This window comes from Carya illinoinensis, chromosome 15, assembly GCF_018687715.1.
Source record: "Carya illinoinensis cultivar Pawnee chromosome 15, C.illinoinensisPawnee_v1, whole genome shotgun sequence".
In the NCBI taxonomy this organism is placed as follows: Eukaryota; Viridiplantae; Streptophyta; class Magnoliopsida; order Fagales; family Juglandaceae; genus Carya; species Carya illinoinensis.
In genome coordinates, this window is record NC_056766.1 from 44,118,120 (window position 1) to 44,141,151 (window position 23,032).

Consider the following 23,032-nt stretch of genomic DNA (forward strand, 5'->3'; position numbering starts at 1 on the left):
AGTGTTTGTCTCCACTCATAACAATCTCCCACTTGGAGACAAATGAGTCTACATATCTTCATAGCAACCATCACAGCAACTTCAAGTCATGCCTTTAAGTACGGAGGCCAACTAAAGCTACACACAACTTCAGTTTGTCAGCAGTAACTCCTTTTGTGAGCATGTCTGCTGGGTTCTCTGCTCCTCGAATCTTCTCAAGTATCAGTTGTCCACTATCGAGAAGAGATCGGATAAAATGATATCGGAACTGTATGTGTTTCGTTCTAGAATGAAAGGCTGGATTCTTTACAAGAAAAATAGCACTCTGACTATCACTATGCAGAATACCTTTTTCACTCTTCTTTCCCAATTCTTCCAAGAATGACTGCAACCAAACCATTTCCTTCCCTGCTTCAGTTATAGCAACGTATTCCGCTTCTGTAGTTGAGAGAGCAACAATCTTCTGTAACTTAGAAACCCACGATACAGCTGTACCACCCAGCGTATACACAAATCCAGTAGTACTTTTTCTGCTGTCAACGTCACCTGCTAAATCAGCATCTACATATCCTTGTAGTTTTAAACCTGCTTTCGTAAAGCATAGTGACGTATCTGAAGAGTCTTACAGATATCTCAAAATCCACTTGACTGCTTCCCAATGCTGCTTTCCTGGATTACTCATGTACCTGCTCACAGCTCCCACTGCTTGTGTAATATCTGGCCTTGTACAGACCATGGCGTACATAAGACTACCAATAGCAGATGCATAGGGTATTCTGTTCATGCATTCTTGCTCTTCCTCTGTCTTTGGCGACTGATCCTTAGTTAGTCGAAAGTAACTAGCTAAGGGTGTGCTCACTGGTTTTGCTTTGTCCATGTTAAACCTTCTGAGCACCTTCCTCACATACTCCTCCTGCGAGAGCTTAAGAGAATTATTAGTCTTGTCTCTAATAATTCTCATACCAAGGATTTGTTTTGCAGCACCCAAATCCTTCATCTCAAACTGCTTTGACAACTGCTTCTTCAGTTTATTGATCTCCTCGATGCTTGACCCTGCAACGAGCATATCATCCACATACAATAGTAGGATAATATAAGAGTTGTCAAAGTTCTTCAAATAGCAACAATGGTCAGCCTGTAATCTTGTAAATCCATTACTGCACATAAAGTTGTCAAACTTTCGGTACCATTGTCGTGGAGCTTGTTTTAGGCCATACAAGCTCTTCTTCAGTTTGCAAACTAGATTCTCTTTTCCCTTCACTGAGAATCCTTGTGGCTGGTGCATATAGATGTCTTCCTCCAAATCACCATGAAGGAATGCAGTCTTCACATCTAACTGCTCAAGATGTAGATTCTCTGCGGCCACAATTGCCAACACTAGCCTGATCGTGGTCAACTTTACAACTGGGGAGAAAATATCTGTATAGTCAACACCTTCCTTTTGTTGAAACCCCTTCACGACCATTCTGGCTTTGTAGCGCTTGCTACCATTGTGCTCTTCTTTAATTCTGTACACCCATTTGTTGTGCAAAGCCTTCTTGCCATTTGGAAGCTTAGTTAGCTCCCATGTCTGATTTGACATCAGTGACTCCATCTCATCTTGCATGGCTTTCTCCCACTTGATCGAATCTTCAATTCGTAGAGCTTCATCATAACTTTCCGGTTCACCACTATCTGTTAGCAGGATATAGTTTAGGGATGGTGAGAACAGTTGTGGTGGCCTGATCGTCCTTGAAGATCTTCGAATAACAGTGAGTGGTGTACTTTGTTCGATCTGTGGATCATCATTCTTTTGATCCTCGTTCTGATCAGTGTTGACTCGAGTAATATCAAAGTCAACAACCTCAGGTTTCTTTGGCTGCTCCTCAGGTTCAGTTTGTGACCTAGTTTTGTACAGAATCTGCTCATTGAAAATCACATTTCTACTTCTGATGATTTTGCGATTTTTATCATCCCAAAATCGATAGCCAAATTCTTCATCACCATAACCGATGAAAAAATATTTTCTGGATTTGGCTTTTAACTTGTTACGATCAGTAGAATCTATATGAACATATGATACATAACCAAAAACTTTCAAATGGGAAAGATTTACCTTCTTTCCGCTCCAGACTTCCTCTGGTAGATCGAACTTTAAGGGAACTGAAGGTCCCCGGTTAATCAAATAGGCTGCAGTGTTAACTGCATTAGCCCAAAAATATTCAGGTAATCCTGAATTCAGCCTCATGCTTCTGGCACGTTCGTTGAGAGTTCTGTTCATGCGTTCAGCTACGCCATTCTGCTGCGGTGTCCCGGGAATAGTCTTCTGAAATCTAATCCCATTTGCAGCACAGAATTCTTTGAACCCTCTATCGATGTACTCTCCGCCATTGTCTGACCTCAAACATTTCAACTTCAAGCCTGTTTCATTTTCAACCATGACTCTCCACTTCTTGAAAGTGTCAAATGTGTCAGATTTATTTTTCAAAAAATAAACCCATACTTTCCTGCTTGAGTCATCAATAAAGGAAACATAGTACCGCGATCCTCCAAGAGAAGCGACTGGGGATGGCCCCCACAAATCTGTGTGCACCAACTCCAACTTTGTAGATTTTGGAGTTCTAACATTTTTCAGGAAACTAACTTTTTCTGCTTCCCAAAAATGCAACCTTCACACATGTCGAAATCAGTTGATTCCAACTTTGGTAACTTCCCCTTGGATAATAGTACTTTCATTCATTTCTCACTTATGTGACCAAGCCTTTGATGCCATAGGTTGGCATTTGCGTCAACAATTGCAACAGTATCTCTAATGCTTGAAGTCATGTATAGAGTACCTGTTTTTGTGCCTCGAGCTACTACCATAGCTCCTTTTGTTATCTTCCACGTGCAACCGGTAAATAGTACCGAGTGCCCATCAGCATCAAGTTGTCCTAACGAAATCAGGTTCCTCATGAGCTTGGGAACATGTCGCACCTTCTGTAGCAACCATGCACTTCCATTGGGCAGATTGATTTGTACATCTCCCATGCCTTCGATTTTCAACGCTTCACCATCTGCTAAGTACACCTTCCCGAAATCACCAGTGATATAATTCTGCATGATTTCTCAGTATGCTGTAGTGTGGAATGAGGCTCTTGAATCTAACACCCAAGATTCAATTTGGTTGTCGATTGAAAGGAGTAAGGCATCTTGGAGATCTTTTGTTGTGGCATTAGCAGAGTCATGCTCAATCTTCTTCTTTGCTTCCTTGCAATTATTTCTGAAGTGGCCAATCTTGCCACAATTCCAGCACTGTACTTGTTTTCCGGACCTGGATTTACTTCTGCCTCTTCGGGACTTTGACCTGCCCCGATTTGAACTTCTACTAGCTCCTCTACCTCTCGTCTCGAGGTTTAAGGCAGAACTGGAAGTTGATGCTTTTCCTGTATCTCTTCTGCGAACTTCCTCGCTAAGAATATGGTCCCGGATTTCTTGATACTTCATCTTTGTTTTGCCATAAGAATTGCTAACAGCTGTTCTCATGGCCTCCCAGTTTTTTTGGCAATTAAGCTAGAGCAATCAGTGCACGTACTTCATCATCAAATTCAATCCCCACTGAAGCTAATTGATTGATGATGGTGTTGAACTCATTCAGATGCTGAATAACTGGAGTTCCTTCTGCCATTCTCAAGTAGAATAGCTTGTACATCAAATGCACTTTGTTATTAGCTGATGGCTGCTCGTACATGTCTGATAGAGCTTTCATCAAATCTGCCGTGGTCTTTTCCTTTCCCACATTGTGTGCAACTGATCTTGACAGTGTTAGTCAAATGACTCCCAACACTTGTCTATCAAGGAGACTCCAATCTTCATTGCTCATGTCATCTGGCTTTCTTCCTAGGAGTGGAAGATGTAGTTTCTTCCCATAGAGATAATCCTCTATCTGCATTCTCCAGTAGCCATAGTCTGTACCGTCAAATTTCTCGATACCAGCACCTTTAACTTCTTCTCCAGCCATAACTTTACAAATGAGTTCAAATTTGAATAAACAAATATCACCGTTGCATCCGAAACACTCGAATTAGTTGAAAACGAGTCCGAAATCGTCAAAATTGGATCAAAATTGAGTTTAAATAGGCCAAAACAGTTTCGGCCAACCAGAGTGCGACAAGTGGCAGGATGACGTCGGCTCGGCTTAGTCACAGCTCGGCTCAGTCAAACGGCTCGGCTCCAGTCTCGGCTCGACTCAGCTCCAGTAACGGCTCGGCTCGGCTCCAGTAACGGCTCGGCTCGGCTTCAGTCACGGCTCGGCTCGGCTCTAGTCACGGCTTGGCTCGGCTCAGCTCCAGTCACGGCTCGGCGCAGGCAAACGGCTCGGCTCCAGTCGTCTTCAACCTTGGGTGCGCGTGGGGACGCGTGAGTTGCAGTATATGCAAGCGCCGATCTTCTCGGGGCGCGTGTGGGCTTCTCCGACCTCCTTTTTCAATTCCGTTTGCGGCAACGGATTCGTTTCAACGCGAGGAACACTCTGGAGTTGTCCAAAATTGATTTGGACCAACTTGAATTTTCGGACAGCTCGAACCAGAGCTCTGATACCAATTGTTGGGAACTGGTTGGAGACAGAGATGAAACTAAATGAAAGGAAAGACAAAATTTAACGTGGTTCGGCAATTGCCTACGTCCACAGCTGCTGTGATTTCACTACGAAATCATTTTTACAACAAATTCTCTCTCTCTATAAACTCTCTCTTCTCACCCACTTGCATTCACTCTTCTTTCTTCCGCACACACACTTCTCTACACTCTGTATTCTGCACAATTAAGCTCTTCTATTTATAGGAGAGCAACCCACTTTTGGTGCAGCAATTTGCTGCATCAATTACGGAGAGTGGGTTGAGTGTGTGCTTAATAAACTAGGAAAAGAAAATGGGTGGGTGCCTTTCGGTGCATTAGATATATGTAATGCACAACCCACTAATCCACTAGTGTTTGTCTCCACTCATAACACAAGCTTGACTTGAATATTAAGTCTGGCGGTCACAGCTTGATTTTCTGTTTAGCTGGCCTGCAATTTTGAGTTCATTAGTTTTTATGGCGCGGGGTTTGGTTCACCTTGTCCCTCCAATATTTTTGAGTGATTTAGGATAAGTCTTTCGCTGCAACTACTACAATATTTTATCTTTGTTCAGATCATATAAATAAAAATATATTTATATATGGCATGTGTATTAAAAACCATTATCGCTATACAATTACAGCTCATCGAGATCAACACGGATTGCTATATATTAATTAAATTTAATAATGATAGCTACTTAATTTAACATAATCCACAATGTATATTTATAGCCTTCTCAATTTATCCCATATAAAATTAAACAAGGCATATTAATTAACTCACAACCCCTTATTAATTAATTCACAACCCCCAACGACCGCCATTAATTACTTCTAGCTTTATACATTATTTAGACCAAGAGGATAAGTATGCATTTTGTTGATGTGACGTGGATGAGGCAGAATTTTTAAGTACGCATTTTGATTATTATTCAACATGCATATACATTGTTGTATATTTATATTTTTGAGAGATTTTTCAGATAATAGAGAGGTGTTTTTTGAGTGGAGTTTTGGACTCAACTATTTATGTAGAGTTGATTTGGACTATACGACAATTAGTTGAGCTGTTATATCCTGAATGAGTCAAGTCAAAAAGAGTTCTGCTGTACTTGTTAATTTGAGACTTTATACACTGCAGAGGACTTGAATCTCCTTAAAGAGAGCGATATTTCCGTACTTCAGCCTAAATTGACTTCGTTTAAATTTTAATTTCATTTCAATTTTTATTATATTGTGTATTTCACCAACAGGAAGTAATCGAAGAGTTTTATATATATATATATATATATATATATTTTTTTTTTATAGGAAAGAGTTATAATTTTGAGTGAACTAAATATTGAAAAATGGAAGTTACAAATTTATAATTAATCATGATCTAACAGTTATCCATCGCTTTCTGCATTTATAATTGTGGGGAATTATACCTTCAATTGGGTTTCATGTCATGTTGTCTAGTACTTCGTGTATTTGCCTAATGGTTCAATAGGCCCACGGAGACTTGAAGTCGAAAAAAACAGAGTTCATCAATGGTTCAATAGGCCCACGAAGAGCTCTTGAAGTAAAAAAAAAAACAGAGTTCATTAGTTTTTATCATTCAAAGCATTGAAGTCGACGAAGACTAGCGCGCCCACGAGGTTGTCTCCTTCATTGGCCGCTGAGTGCGCAAGTCATGTGAATGCATTAATCCAGCTGGAAGCCATTGGATGAAGTTAAAGACGATTTCTTTTTTAAAAATTTCAGTTACTTTTACATGTTTTTTATGCTAAACCGACGTGATTGGCTATTTCTCCACTATAGGAGTACCGAAGAGTTTAATAACATAATTGAGAATCGTGAAAACAAGCTACATTAATTGACACAATACACATTGAGTTTAGATAAAATGCTCTGATGGAAGAATACGTATTTATAATTATGAGCTATGACCTAATTGTTATCGTGTCCAATTTCTTAAAACCACCTAAAGTAAAATAGGAAACTATATATAAGGTGTAGTTCTTCATTTTCAACTTAAGTTGGGTAAGCAAACTATCATGTACATTGTCCAGGTTCAGATTATGTATGTTGAGGGAAAAATGAGCGTATTGGCATATTCTTGTGAAAACCTGTGTTAAAATAGTGTTGTAACAAGTGTTGTTGCGTAAAGGCTTGAAGATTGGTCAAAGAAAGCGACTTCGCTTGACCCTCGCTCGACAGAGCGCTCGAGCGAACTGGGGCAGATTGCACCGCTCGACCCTCGCTCGACATACAGCTCGAGCGAACTCAGGCAGATTCAACCGCTCGACCCTCGCTCAACACTGAGCTCGAGCGAACTCAGGCAGAGTCGACCGCTCGATACTCGCTCGACAGGTCGCTCGAGCGAACTTTGGCAGATTGTGGCGCTCGACCTTCGCTCGACACTTCGCTCGAGCCAATGTTCCAGATTTCTTACAATGTAGGGTTTTGAAGCGCCTCATTTGATGGGAACTATAAATAGAACAGCTTAGCTTCTGTTCTAGTGTGGAGAATCAGAGCAAAAACCCTAAGGGCCTCCAAGAACTTCTTAGAGCAACCTCTCCCCCATTTGGTTGATTCTCTCTTGGATAAACACTTCTCCACCACAACATACACAAAATCAACTCTTACTTGAGTCCATTGAAGTGGACATTTTTGTTGGCCGGAAGAGTCAGGAGCTGCCGTTGATGCAGAGATCGAGAGGTTCTCGTGGGAAGCTATAGGAAAGTCGGAGTTCCGACACTACATGCTTGTAGAGATCGAGTGGGTCACTCGTGGTGTTGCAAGCCAAGTTTAGCTACTACAAAGGTTTTGTGAGTGTCTCTAAATTGGTTGTAACAAACTAAAATTTCTATAGTGGATTTGAGGTGGTGTCTTACACCCGGAGTGGTTTTAGATTTTGAAAATGTTCTTCAAATGAGTTTCCACTCCGTGAACAAAATCATGTGTTGATTATTTGTGTTATTTGATTCATTTATTAACTGCTTGTTTGATTAATTTTCAAAAGGCCATAAAAATTAGATTACACCTATTCACCCCCCTCTAGGTGTAGGGTTGTTTAGAACCACTGCTTTTTCAATTGGTATCAGAGTGGGTTCACTCCGCTAGGATTTAGTTCCTGAGTGTGATCCTGCTGTAGTGATTTAAATGGATAGGTCTCAATCACTCATATCTCCACCATTTTTTTATGGAAGCAACTATGCATATTGGAAGGTTTGAATGAGAGCTTTCCTTAAGTTTGTGGATGAACGAGTGTGGGCTTCCATAACAAAGGGATAGAAACAACCGGTTGTATTCATTGAGGGAGTCGAAACCCCCAAGGGTGTGGAAAATTACTCTAGGGATGAAGTCAACGAGTGTAGTTGGAATAGCAGAGGCCTGAATGCGATGTTCATGGCCGTGTCCCAGGAGGAGTTCAGGAGAATCTCCATGTGTGAAAATTGCAAAGAGGCATGGGACATTCTTGAGGTTACCCATGAAGATACCAAGGCTGTAAAGAATTCTAAACTTCAAATGCTGGCCACCAACTTTGAAGAACTTAGGATGAAGGATGATGAAACTTTTGATGGCTTCTATAGCAAACTTAATGATATTGTCAATTCTCGTTTTAATTTAGGGGATAGAATTCCTGAGGACAGAATTGTGAGAAAAGTCCTTAGATCTCTTCCTGAGAGGTTTCGTCCCAAAGTCACTGCAATAGAAGAAAGCAAAGACTTGGACAACATGAGAATTGAAGAGTTGGTGGGTTCCTTACAAACCTATGAACATACTCTTCTTATGGATAAGAGAAACAAGTCCATAGCCCTCAATGCTATTAGAGAGGAGTCTGGTGAATCTTCTGATGAACTTGCCATGAGTGAAAAAGAGATAGCCTTTTATGCTAAAAAATTCAAGAAGATGTTTGCCCAGAAAAACCCAGGACAGAAGAAGAGAAGGTTCAAAGGTTTCAATGGGGGTTCAAGTTCAGAAAACCGAGAAAGGAGCTATAAGCGAGACACTAGAGCTGTCAAGGACAATGTTCAGTGCCATGAATGTCATGGTTTTGGTCACATTCGATTTGAGTGTGCAAATTACAAAAAGGCCAAAGAGAAATCTAACGCTGCTGCCTTGACTGATAGTGAGTCTGAGTCAAGTGACTCACAAGAGAGTTCTCCCAGGAAGAAAAATCTCAACTACATGGCTTTCACTTCCTCTGTTGCAGGAAAAAGTCATAGCAGTGAATCTGTGGTTGAAATTGAGAGTGTTTCTTAAAATGAATCTGGGGATGAAGATGACTTGCAGGAAATCTATGAGAAGTTGTATAAGGAATGTGTGAAATTGAGGAAACTCAATAAAGCACATATTGAGGAAATAGATTTATGCAAAAGAGAAAATGAAGGACTTCAGGACAAACTAAGAGAAGCCATTGGTCTAACAGATGAGTTGCAAAAGAGGAATGTGACTTTGGAAGATAAAGTGACAACTCATGAAAATGAGCTAACTTTGTTAAATACTAAGTTGCAGAAATTCTCCATTGGGACAAACCAACTTGACAAACTCCTAAGTTTAGGAAAGTCCTCTAGTGATAAAAGTGGTTTAGGCTATTTTGAAGAGAATCCTGATGCTCCTTCAAGCTCAAAAGCCTTCGGTAAAAATGTGAGAACCACAGTGTTTGTTCCTGAAATGACTGAGAAAATGAAGGCTCATCCATCTGAAAAGGGTAAGAAGCCTGTGCAAGTGCAAATGTCTGTTCCTCCTCCCAAAAGACAAAGAGCTCGCAACATGAGCCCCATATGTCATCATTGTGGGAAGCTAGGCCATATTAGACCAAACTGTTTTAAATTAATGAGTCACTTTGTGCATGCTCCTGCATTCATTAATAGTAGAACTGCTTATCATTCTGGAAGGGGTAAGAATTACATGAATGACTCCAAGAATGTCTCAACCTTCTTGAGACAAAGAGCTCACAAAGCAAGCCCCGTGTGTCATCATTGTGGTAAGATTGGTCACATCCGACCAAACTGTTTTGAGCTTAAGAGGCACACCAAGAGAATTGAAAAACCCTTCTCAAGAAAATGGATACCAAGGTGGATCATCCAAAAGGGAAAGACGCGAGCCACACATGGTTTTGGTGCTGTAGACTGACAGGTATACATTACATGCATTTTTGTTTTACTTTGTTGTTGTTTGATTTTTTTTTGTTGTTGTCTAGTTTCTTTGTCGTTGTTTGCTGCTCGTACATGCACTCCATGATTGCGCTATATAATAGTGGGGTTGTTAATTCTGAAATCTAAGTGCATATGTCTTTTGAGATTTGTATCATATACCTATATTTTACAAAGGTTTGAAACATGAGTATCTCTTGTAATCTGTGATTGGCATCACACACTTCACTCCAAACTCGGTCAATTGACATTTCACCACTTGTGAGTTTACTGGGGAGGCAATCAAAGGTGGTAGGAAGCTCTACCTTCATACAGAATTGACCACAGGCTAGATGACCTCATCATGGTTCGCTTGTGCAAAAATATGGTATCTCAAAAGGAAAAGAAAAAGTGAAGTTATTATATATATAAAAAAAAGGGGAGAAAAAGAAAAAGGAGGGTGAAAAAAACAGCATAAGTTTTCTGTTTTCTTGAACATACTAAGACAAGTATTTAAACAGAAAGATTCAGGTCCTAGCAGCATTAGGTTTGACTTTCTGTGTCTTGAATGAGCTTCCCAAGCACTTATGGTTTCATGTTCAGCCCAACCCCGCTCACGCCTTACAGTTGAAATTTCTTGATTGAGCAAGGACCGCTTTAAACACGCACGTCTATATTACTTGTGATACTTTGTTTTAAACTGCGTGTTTTATGGGAATATGATGCTTCTCTACATTTGATATGTACTCTTGGTGTGAAAATTGACATTCCCAGTATTTGTCCGAGTCATGTGAGTGTTGTGTGCTTCAAAATTGGGCAAAATGTATTTTGCTGGTGGTCTCGCTCGACCCTCGCTCGACCTCGCTCGACAGCCGCTTGAGGGTTTTAAGTTTGCTCGAGCGAACGCCTGTTATAAAACTCGAGCGCCGCTCGAGCCGCTCGAGCAAATTGCTCTGTTTCGAGTTTTTCCCCTCCCGTGCGATTTTCTTCCTCATTTTCTCAAATTTCTTCGTTTAATCTTGTGTTTTCCTTCCGAAATCTTCTCCAAATCAAGGTAAAGCCCTTTCTCTTTAGTATTTTCATGATTTGGTGTATTTATTTTGGGTGTTTTCCGAGTGTTATGCATATAGGTTTCGGATTGGGTGTTTGAGATTTTTCTTCGATTGTTTTCCATTTATTTTGGTTTACTGAGGCTATTGTGGAGCCATTGTTGGGTTTTTGAGTGTATTTAGGCAGTTTTTGGAACTCCCATGGGCTTATGCTCGAGTTTCCCACTTGGATGCACTCCAAGTGTTCGATAAAATGCCTAAATGAAGTTTGTATTCTCTTTTTCATCATACATTGGCATAGCATTGTCCCCATATCTATTTCATGTCTATCCTAGGTTTGGGACATCGTTTAACTAGGATTGCATTGGGTTTGAAGGTGTTTTGGTTTAGAAGTGACATTGGCTTGCATGTGGGTTGTCATTGCATATGGTCATTCACATGAGTTGGCATTGGCATGCAAATGGGACACTTTGAACTAGGCATTTATCATTGTTTTGAAAAATGAAGAGCAGCATAGGGCATGCACCAAGTCCTACATTGTCGGTTGGCATTGTTGTGTCAACATGCATGCATTCATCACGTCTTTGCATTGCCTTAGCCTTGTCTAACGTTTTTGACTCTGTCTACAGCCGAAACCATGTCTCGACGTGTTCGTCCTCGCCAAAACCCCCCTGCACCCGCTCAAGCTCACTTCCATAGTGCCCGAGCCCAAGAGTTATATTCTCAGAACTTCTCGCATCGTACTCCCATAGTCGAGCGTGAAGTGGCCTTAGGTGAGCTTACCGAGACTATCATTCCCCGCATTTTTGAGTCTCGTCAGTGGCAGGCATTGACCACTGGTCATCCCACTCTTTCTGTGGAGTTGGTTAGGGAGTTTTACTCCAATATTCATGACGTATCTGTTGATGACTCGTTTGAAGTCAGTCTCAGGAACGTTGTTTTTCGGGTAACTCCGGGCATGATAGTGACTCTGCTAAATGCCCCTCGTGTGTCCTATCCCGAGTTTCCATACTCACGGACATCTCCTCCCAGTCCACAAGTCATTGCTAGTTGTCTCTGTGGTCGGCCTAGTAGTTGGGAAGGGACAACCCCTATTTCAACTGATCGTTTTACCCCTGATCACTTCATTCTCAGTAGGATTGTCCTTACGAACTTAGATCCTACTGGTCATAATAGTGATGTGGGTCTTGACCGTGCCCTTCTGCTGTATGCCTTGATCAATGGTGTCTCCATTGATCTAGGAAGTCTTTTGTGTCGGGTTATTGTTGAGGCGTATCGGTCCTCCAAAACACGGACTGGTTTGCCCTTACCGTGTTTAATCACCCGACTAGCTCTCTCCCAATCTGTTGCTTTCCATCCTCAGGAGCCTAGAATTGCACTTAAGGCTCCTATTGGTCGTAGGACGGTCCAGCTGAGTCGTGCTCACACAACTCCACACCCTCTCCGTGTTGAGCACCCTCCCGCTCCCTGCTCTCAGCCTTTGAGCTCCCGACCATTTAGTTCTCAGCCGTCTACCTCGGCCCCATCCAGCTCTCAGCCATCTTCCTCAGCCCCCGGTTCGTCGGAGCCCAGTCTTCAGCAGGTACTTGAGTATCTGGCTCGCCTTGACGCCCGGTTCGACAACCTTGAGGTGAAAGTTGATAACCTGCAGCAACTTGTGACTCAACGCTTCAACGACATCGAAAGACAGCTTAATGAGGATAATGAGGATGCCGATGGTGATGATTGAGACCCTTGGCCTCTTGTGACAAAAAGGGAGAGATATTGTTGAGGGGGAGTAGTACAGTATTAACTCAGGGGGAGTGTGGAGTGTTACTTGTACTAACTCAGGGGGAGTGTTACTAACACATTTGTTTTTGGGGAACAGCAGCTTTTGGTTATGTCTGTTGATTTATATCTTATGTTAGCTGCTGTTGTTTGACTAATGTTTCTTGAACTCAATCTCTGATTTGTTGCTTAATGAAATATTTCTTTTCTAAAACCTGTACTTGACATGACAGTTCATGAATTATGATTTGAGAATTGCAAATACGTTTTTGTGCATATGTGAATGAGTATGTTTAACCGTTTGCTAAGCGTGTGCAGAAATATTTCAACATGTTCAAGAATATGGATCTAGTTGGGTGTGCTAGGATTAAGTCATATGTACAGGTTAGAGGTTTTGTCACAGAAATGCCAAAGGGGGAGATTGTTGAGGGAAAAATGAGCGTATTGGCATATTCTTGTGAAAACCTGTGTTAAAATACTGTTGTAACAAGTGTTGTTGCGTAAAGGCATGAAGATTGGTCAAAGAAAGCGACTTCGCTCGACCCTCGCTAGACAGAGCGCTCGAGCGAACTTGGGCAAATTGCACCGCTCGACCCTCGCTCGACATACAGCTCGAGCAAACTCAGGCAGATTCAACCGCTCGACCCTCACTCGACACTGAGCTCGAGCGAACCCAGGCAGAGTGTGTCGCTCGACCCTCGCTCGACATTGAGCTCGAGCGAACTCAGGCAGAGTCGACCGCTCGATACTCGCTCGATAGGTCGCTCGAGCGAACTTTGGCAGATTGTGGCGCTCGACCTTCGCTCGAGCCAATGTTCCAGATTTCTTACAATGTAGGGTTTTGAAGCGCCTCATTTGATGGGAACTATAAATAGAACAGCTTAGCTTCTGTTCTAGTGTGGAGAATCAGAGCAAAAACCCTAAGGGCCTCCAAGAACTTCTTAGAGCAACCTCTCCCCCATTTGGTTGATTCTCTCTTGGATAAACACTTCTCCACCACAACATACACAAAATCAACTCTTACTTGAGTCAATTGAAGTGGACATTTTTGTTGGCCGGAAGAGTCCGGAGCTGCCGTTGATGCAGAGATCGAGAGGTTCTCGTAGGAAGCTATAGGAAGGTCGGAGTTCCGACACTACATGCTTGTAGAGATCGAGTGGGTCACTCGTGGTGTTGCGAGCCAAGTTTAACTACTACAAAGGTTTTGTGAGTGTCTCTAAATTAGTTGTAACAAACTAAAATTTCTATAGTGGATTTGAGGTGGTGTCTTACACCCGGAGTGGTTTTAGATTTTGAAGATGTTCTTCAAATGAGTTTCCACTCCGTGAACAAAATCATGTGTTGATTATTTGTGTTATTTGATTCATTTATTAACTGCTTGTTTGATTAATTTTCAAAAGGCCATAAAAATTAGATTACACCTATTCATCCCCCCTTTAGGTGTAGGGTTGTGTAGAACCACTACTTTTTCAATGTATATATTGCCATACATAATTAGAATATTGTGAATAATTGGAGCTTCATTGGAACTTTATAAAGAACAAAAACTTCTCATTTATGGATAAATCCCATATAATTAGAGAATTCTAGGAATTGGCAACATTGACAGAAAGAGAAGAAATGGAGGTAGGAATAAATGTTTTTAGGTGCAGCTATACTAAAGTAAGTAGTCGGCCTAACCTTCGGTTCCCGTAACCAAGTTTTTCTTTCTCACTACTTATGTACTTTTTCTTTCTTAATCCATACTTTTTTACTTTTTCTGAAGTGTGGGGCAAAGCAAAGGGCGCCCTCTACTTCTACTTCTAACTAAAGGAAAATAGCCGGCATTGCAAGCAAATAGAGAGGCCCCTCCAATTTGAATCATTGCGAGTCGGAAAAGCATATCGGCAGTTTGAGTCATAAAAGGGCTGATTGCTTAATTATATCATTCTAATTAATAATAGATATATAATATTCTATATATCTATAAACAATAAGAAAATCAAAAATAAAATATATAAAATATCTATAAACAAAGAAAATCATTTTTTTTATCCAATTGTTCATTCCTGGGAAGAGGAAAAAGCAGATAGATAGAGCAAAAGCCTCCTCTTTCCATTCGCTCTTCCTGAGGTGAGCGAATTGCATGTAGCGATTCATAGGGGCTTATAGTTTAATGAAAAAGTCTGGATTCAGTTGGCTGGGGTAAGCACTGCTGATGTGGCAAAAAAATTAAAACGCACCGTTTTGTACGTGAAGAACACGAATCTAGACTTCCCTCCCTTAGTTTCCATCTGTTTTGAAATGCACGAACTCTCCCTCCCTCAATTTCATGCATCTTCCCTCTCTGCTGAGTTTCCATACCTCCCTCCCTCGAAGCCCAAGTCCACTTGAAGCGCCTCCCTCCCTCGAAGCCGCCACCCATCCTCTCTCAATGTTGGGATGAGCTCAGATGGAGCTGGCTTCAAAACCTCCTTCCCTCAGTTTCGTCTCCCACCGAAGCTTCCCTCCCTTCATCTTCATCTTCTTATTCCCACGAAACCTCCCTTTTTTGTCGCCGTTAACCCTTCCTCTGGTATAGATCACGAACCCTAACCCTAGCTTGGCCCTTCCCCTTCATTGCCAAACCCTAACCCTAGAAGAAGGTGATCAAGGACTGGTGATCAAAGACTGGCAATCGAAGGCAAGCATTTCTTCAAAGTGAAAAAAAAAAATATGATTTTTATAATTGTAAATTGCTTAATTTAGAAGCTATTTCCTTTTAAATGCTTAATTTAGAAGCATCTGGCTGGGTACGTAGTTTCTTGGTTGCTTGAATTGTAATGGAAAACTATGGAGTGATCATATAATTTATAATTAGCAAATTAAGTTGACTGAGATCAGCGAGCACATGCATATGTGGCCTGAAATATTGCCAAGTCGTGTGCGTGGCTTGCATATATGCATGGGATAGAATAATATTCAACGAGTCCCATACAATGATCAGGCCAGCCCACCAGGCTACCACCAGGAGACGAGGAAAAGCAGGGAGGTAAATGAGAAGATTGTGTCAGAGGGTTGTCCATTTTAAAATTCCAAAACTTTCAAAACTTAAAAACTAATATATATCTAATATATATTATAATCAAGAAAAAGACATGAGAACATCGATCATCATCTCGTACAATTGGTCACAAGAGTAACCTTATTGACGATGACAATAATAATACACGATTCTATAATAATAATAATATTACAAACAACGTACGTACACAGCATGATAGCCAGCTAGTCATTGGCCTTATTGTTCATAATGCAAGCAGCTTATAATATGTTACATATATTAACAGAAGCAGTATGAGTACTAGTATCAGCAGTAGTAGTAGTAGTAGTACTAGTGGTACTAGTTCTAGTGTTTTGATCTGACTTTTGCTGATTATCACCAATGATCATTGATTTGTCTTTTGTTGACTCCTGCATTTCGCTCGGATTATTAATCGCATTATGCCGTACTGCATTGGAAGCTACGAAAAGAAAGTGAAATTATGTTCATTAGAAAATAGAAAATAAAATTCTCAGACAAGAGAGCTAACTAGAGCTAGGATATATAGAGATTCTTGTTTACCCAGCATTTGGCTTTGGTTAAAATTTATTTACATAAGTTATCGCCACAAACGACCTAACAGGCCGTACGTACGTAGGCGTTTATAATTAATGAAGATATGTAGGACTAAGTTAGAATATAGAGATCATGATCACTCATCATGTAACAGGAAGTTGGAAACCTGCCGGCCAGTTTAATTTTGATGATTTGCTTAATGGCGCTTGCAAAATTCTATCGAGTTTCAATATTTGCTACACATAAGTACTCCGTGTCTAATTACAATAGTAATACTATATTAATGCATGGGACCCATATATTATTACTTTAATAAAAATGAAAACACCAATTATATGTGGGGTGCATACTGGATAGGGATAGCAAAAGTCAGAGCCCTATTCGAACGTACATGAACCGTTTGAGCATAACATTTTATACGTTCACATGTAGTACTCATTCCAAAATGATATGGTCTAAATTACATTTGAACGAAATATTATTATTGTTCAAACGTATAACCATTTCTCGTTCATCTTTAATAACGGTTTCATGAAATTGTCATAGAAAATAATTTTTAGTGATGGTTTCAAGACTGTCACAAATTCAAAACTATCACAAAAACTCAATTGTATTGTAGTGAATCTTAATTGGTTGAGAGCCTGATTTATAATTTTATTAAAAATGAAATCTGATATATCTTGTGGTTTGCTTAATTAATAGATACAAGTGGTGATTTGATTTTATATTTTTTAGTGAAAAGGAACATACTTAAGATATTTTCATTAAAAAAAAGCTTAAACAATGATATTTTCAATTATGATAAGATTAATTTCTAGATTATCATTTAGACATTCGGGAAAAATCAATTCTCATAAATATATTACTACGAATTAATGAGGTGGATTCCAACAATGAGGTGGATTCCAACAACAGCTTATAAGTTCATTCTCCATTAACAATTTATTCATTGTTTAGATTAATTTACATCTTTAAAATTTATTTAGGTCTTTGACTGTGGTTAGTTTATTAAATTAATTATTTCTTGCTTTGATTCATTTGTTGTTTAGTTCTTAATTTCTTATTTTATTTTAAAACACATCTTTCTGAACTATATTATAATTTATTTGGTTTATATTTTATTATTTTCCTACGGTTTTACAAGTAGCTATGGGTTCGACCTCGTTATTGCTAAACTATATATTTCGGTACGGTTTGTGCATTTACAAGTATAATTATTTCACAGTACATATCCCTTTATCACCTAATTAAGGTCAACATACAATCCATCAAAGTATTCACTTGTTCTTACAATAAGCTTAATTCATACACAGATAAACAACAATCCCAACCAAAATATCACTTCAATATTTAGTACCAATTCATATCATTCTATTCCACTATTTAATATACACAACTCAATTAATAAAAACATACCAACATGCATGCACCCATGTATTCAATATAACACAATTACACATACATACTCCATCCCATCCATCTAGCACTTGGAGCTTAACACAAACCCATTGCACAACAATATAATCATATAATCTACATATTACATTCAATATGCATAAAAAATATTCAATCAATTACATTCACAAACACTTTATCAATATATAAGCTGCATGTTGGCAATACACAACATATTTTCCAAATTACATTGACCTCCAAGATTTGGTTAGTTTCAACTAATTTTACGCGGTCTGTTCTCGTGATCTCCTTTATTTCTATGTTAATTACGAGAAACCTCACAAATTACCTCTGCTTAAGTGAAGAGAGAGACTAGGATCAGTTTTTCACATAGTAGTGTTCGAAAGTAAAACATGCATGGCTATATATCAATATAAGTAAAGTTTTAAAACAGGAGTAATAACTTATTGGGTCTTTAACTGCATGCATTCTATGAATTAAATTCAATAACATAAAAAGTCCCTAGCTGCAAATTAGTTTTGCACGTATATATTTTGCTTCCCGGAATTTCAATTTCATTACAAAAAAATTGTTTATTTATGACCAGTTAATTTCAGCGAAATGACTATTTTCAACTAAAATTGATCGCAAATAGTCTTGTGATTGCAATAAATTGGTCACAAAAGCTTGATTTTCTTGTAGTGAATTTAATTTTGTCAGTTTCCCCTTCCATCGGTTTGTAAATATCTGTCAATAATTAAGGACCATCTTAATTAGGTTTGTAAATTTCTTTCAATGATATCAGATCTAGATCTTCCGTTTCTTTTTCTTTTATATGTTCAATTATATATAATTCGTAGTAGATGCGTGCATGCCAAACTCATAATAAAGCAAAAGGAAGTACTTCCATTTATAATACACAACAAATATAAATTATTGTACAATCGGTGGCCATAAGAATGACCTTATTAATTGGGGATAATACACGCTAGGTTCTATAATAATATTACACACAATTAACTCAGAATTGGCCTTATTGCTGATGATACAGGCTGCTTCTATATATGTTACATATAATTGTAACATAACATCTGTATATCTGATATCATTGGCCTTAATATTGATAATACTAGCACACACAAACACACACACATACTTATTTATAGCAAACACACCATATCTGATTGCTAGCCATGCGCGCTGTTGATCATTATTCTTCACAATACTGGCGGCCATTAATATCACAGATCACCCGCTGGCCAGTTTGCATCTTTCCCAAAGGCTATGACAAGAGAAGGAAAGTTCAGTAGAAAATAAAAAATAAAATTTTCAGAAAAGAGAACTAATAATATACATATTATATATATATATATATACATACACTAAATAAAAATGAAGGAATAGTGATTTTTAGTGCATGTATATATATCTAGTGAATGTGTCGTTGCACTCATGTATATATGTAAGTCAAACTCAAGAACTACAGTACTCATGCATCGGTACTACAATTAAACTTGGAAATCGTTCGTTTTAGTTTTGATTTTTTTGCTTCGGGCTTGGAAAATTGTAAATGCGTATATATTAATTAGTTAATATATAATTACGTTCAAGATATATATGTAGGATACGATATTGAATTAATGCAGCTAATTAATTACCTGCATTGGAAAGAGTCCATGTCTCGTCGTCGGCGCCCACATGCCATGCAAAGCAACCGCGCAAATTTATATGTTTCTCACCAATTGCCTCGCTAACCTTTCTAGTGATGCACCTTTCATCATCATAACCAACCCAACTCCTCTCGTTTTGCGAGTAGGTAGCAACATAGGAGCCGACGTGATTGGTTGTATATTCAGTATTCCTTTTACTGACAAATGCATGGATATTTTTGTAATCTTTATGTGCTGGATAAGCCTCTGCAAACAATCCATTTTCATCATTCTGGTTCGTTAGATTCCATTCATAGCCAGAAAACGGAAGGGCGAGGACTAATTTTTTGGCCGGAACTCCGTTCTTAATCCACTCCTCAATGCCTGATCTTCCGCACCTGTTTCTGTCTGTATGATTTGACCACGCATGAACCGGTCCAGTCAAAGTGGGTGAGTTGGAGGGAGTATAGAAGTTAATGGCCAGTACGTTGATCCAGTTCAAGTTGTCTGAAATAGCCTTACAAGGATACCAGAAATTGTTACAGCCGTCTTTACCAGGAATGACCGGGTGGTGAAACACCGCCGCGGTTAGCAGCAACCGATCACCCTCGGCCTCGTTCCTCACTGCCTGATTCCATTCCCCAAGCAATATGTCGAGGGATGAGCACTGCAATGGCTGGGGGTATTGCTGTGGGCAGACATTAATTTGGCCGATCTGGGGGCATGACTGTGGCAAGACAATAATTTGGCCGATTGGGGGGCATGGCTGTGGCAAGACATTCTGGGGGGACGGGGTCGGGGTCGGGGTCGGGTATAGCGAGCAGAGATCAAGGCCATCGAAACCGAAACTCCTGGCTACACTTATTGAGGTCTGTATGAATTTGGCACGTTTATTTAGATCCATCGCCACTGGAGATATGTCATAGCCTTCACCACCGATGGATAAAAGAGTTTTCACCCGACGGTTGGAACGTTCTCGAACGGTTCTAGTGAAGTCTTGGAATCTGTCCGAGTACGAGCTAGGAATGGTGACCGAGCCATCACTGTTGACCTCGGCAAAGCCAGCATAAAGATGTGTGAAGAGTTCGATAGGTAAATCTGTTGGCGGCCGGATCAAAAAGTTAGGCCCGCAAAACCAGTATCCGGCTTTCACACGGGAAACACCACGGGAAGCCATTCGATCGAGGAAAGGCGAAGCAGGTGTACTAGTAATTACTGTCTTTTTGTGTGTCTTGGTGGTGCGAGTAGTGGTAGTTTCTAGCCATGTATGCGGGCGTATTTATAGCCTTTTCAAACCCTTATAGCTAGAAACTAGGCATACTAATTTTTTTATGCCAATCACCGGCAATGCCGGTTCCATGGAATGGCCCAGCAGGGCAGCAGTACTGATCCGACGGACAGACTTTAATGGGATCATGAAGAGGATGGACGTGATGACGTGACGTCATGCTTCCACGTATGCATGGCGTGGACGAGAAGAATTTTAAGGTGTTCGGATTCTACATTTTAAAATTACTTTATGTTACGTGGACGTTCAATTTGAAAAGAAACTAGAAGATATATATGGTCTATTGTTAGTGAACAACATATACTAGCTCATGCAAAATTTCAAATCATATATAATGCTACGTCTGAATTTGTCTTAATTTGCTGAATATTAGTGCAAATGATCATCGGCATGTAAGTTGATTGTATAATGTTGATTAATTTTTATGTTTTTAATTTGCCTGATGACATATAACCCGATTATCTAAATATAAAACTTAGGTTATGAAGTGCTAGGTGAAATGCTCGATATTATATTTTTGGGCGACTTAGGAAAAGTCTTCAGACAATATTGAAGTTTACAACTATCATGTCCATATTTAGATATAAAATAAATAATAAAATTTACCACTTTTCATTTGTATAAGGTTTGGGACAATTAGTTATTTCACATAGTATCAGAGCATTAATATTGAGCGAGTTCAAATCCTGACTCTACACTTTATTTAATTAAATATTCTACGTGTTGGGCTAACTTACTGATTGAGAATCTGACCAACAAGTGAAAGTGGTGTTAAGATTTAATATAATTAATAACATCTCTAACGGCTACATTAGGATTCTCAAGTACTATATAACTACCTTCATGTATAGTTTCTAACTGTACAATGCAGCTTTTATGCATACTTGAATATTATAACGTACTCTACAAATTAATATCAAAGAAGTGACTCTCACGGTGACGGAGTGATTTTCTCAAATCCGGGTAATTTGCAACTACCCTGCCGCCATTAGAACAAGTTCTCTCTACCTTTGATACGTGGAGTATATATCCCTCCGGCCTTTGTTCTAAGTACACCCTGATCTATGGCCCCGCATGACATACCTAATCCTCTTGATAACCCGCCCACCCCTTTTGGTCACGGCTTAAAATCGCCACAAATAATTATTGACGCCATATATGGAGTGTTGCAAGGTAGACGCTAATAACGTATCTCAATAAGTATATTGCGGCAATATTTGTCGACGCAAACAAAGTCCTATGTTCTGCCTCAGAATCTACACAAACCATGGTGAAATGTCGCGCAAATAAGTATTTGCGGTTGCAAAATCGACATAAAATAAGTATTTGTGAGCAAAAAATATTTGTTTGGTCGCAAATGCTTATTAGTAGCAATTAACTATGTTGGGGTTTTGAAAATCATGAAATTAACGACATTTGAGACAATTATTATGTTGATTTTCTGGGAGTTGAGGATTTTTATTTTTTCAAATTCTCCTATGCAAAATATTTTTTTTTTGGATTTGAGATCATGTACGAAAGAAACTTAATTTGGAGTATAAGATGTTCAATATTATTTTACTTTCTTGAAAATTAAATCGTTTTTGGAATTAAGAGCAAGTTGCTAATCAATTCATTTTTTCAGAGAACTAAATTATATAGGGTGTAGTTCTTTAATTTTCAACTTAAGTTGGGTAAGAAAACTAATTGTCTAGCTAGTTTTGTTTAACTTTTGTAATATAATTGTAAACGAGATTTGCAGGTGTATCATCGAGAAATGCTATTCTCCATCCTTGATTTTGTCACTTTCAGTCATACTGTTTAATTATGTAGTGTGTTATAAGTACTGATTTTATATGTCAACCACTTAAAATTAGAACAAGCAACTTAAAATAAAGGATATAAAGAGTAGCATTACTCTTAATTAATACTCAAAAAGGCATTATTTTTAAGTCACCATAAATTATATTACGTACTAATTAGTCAGTTAGAGGGTATTTATTCAGAAAAATATAAATGTAATTGATTAATTATATAGAAAATAAGGTTATTCATTTTAAAAAAACCTGTAAATGCAATTGAGTAATTATATATAAAATGATTGGGACACGAGACCTATCCATGGGGTTTGCACGGATCGAGCAATGTTTTATTACTGTTCATGCATTGTTCCTAAATAGTACATAAATAAAAATATGAACAATGTTTTAACAATAACGAAAAAAAATTATATACTTTGTGCAAACCCCTAAGTAGACCCGAAAATCTGACCACGATGCTCTTATTACACATTACCCCTTAAAGAAATGAAGCTGCACGGAGCAACTTTCTTTCTCCAGATTCACCCGTATGTTTGTTTCTTTCCTTTCCTAAATTCTCTTCCACATTCATAATCTCGATCTAATGTTTCTCTTATACAAAAAGTCTGATGGTTTAATGGCATATAGGTCGGTTTTTTAAATGAAAAAATTGGATTTGAAACCCTCCACCCTAGTCTTTTGTATATATAAAAAAAAAACGTTTCTCTTATGCAGTTATTTTTTTATTACCCCTCATGTGTGAATGATACCTAGGAAATCAAATAGTTAATAAATCAGATCCTTAACGTGCAAATTAGAGCCCAAATCATGATCAATAAGAGGTTATCC

At 39.0% G+C, this 23,032-nt stretch overlaps 1 protein-coding gene across 1 annotated transcript; it reads right to left on the minus strand.

The window, feature by feature from the left end:
- Positions 1-18,354: 18,354 nt before the first annotated feature.
- Positions 18,355-20,381, minus strand: LOC122295591 (class V chitinase-like). Its single transcript, XM_043104667.1, has 2 exons — positions 19,127-20,381; positions 18,355-18,750 (listed from the first exon to the last, which is right to left on the minus strand). The coding sequence occupies exons 1-2, from the start codon at positions 20,292-20,294 to the stop codon at positions 18,710-18,712; spliced, it is 1,209 nt and encodes a 402-aa protein (XP_042960601.1). The 5' UTR covers positions 20,295-20,381; the 3' UTR covers positions 18,355-18,709.
- Positions 20,382-23,032: the final 2,651 nt, after the last annotated feature.

Bases quoted from the DNA above. Each gene is read 5' to 3' on its own strand.
- LOC122295591 (XM_043104667.1), bottom strand. From the start codon at position 20,294: ATGGCTTCCCGTGGTGTTTCCCGTGTGAAAGCCGGATACTGGTTTTGC. The intron at 18,751-19,126 runs GTAATTAATTAG...CTCTTGTCATAG, and splicing joins ATGGACTCTTTCCAATGCAG to CCTTTGGGAAAGATGCAAAC.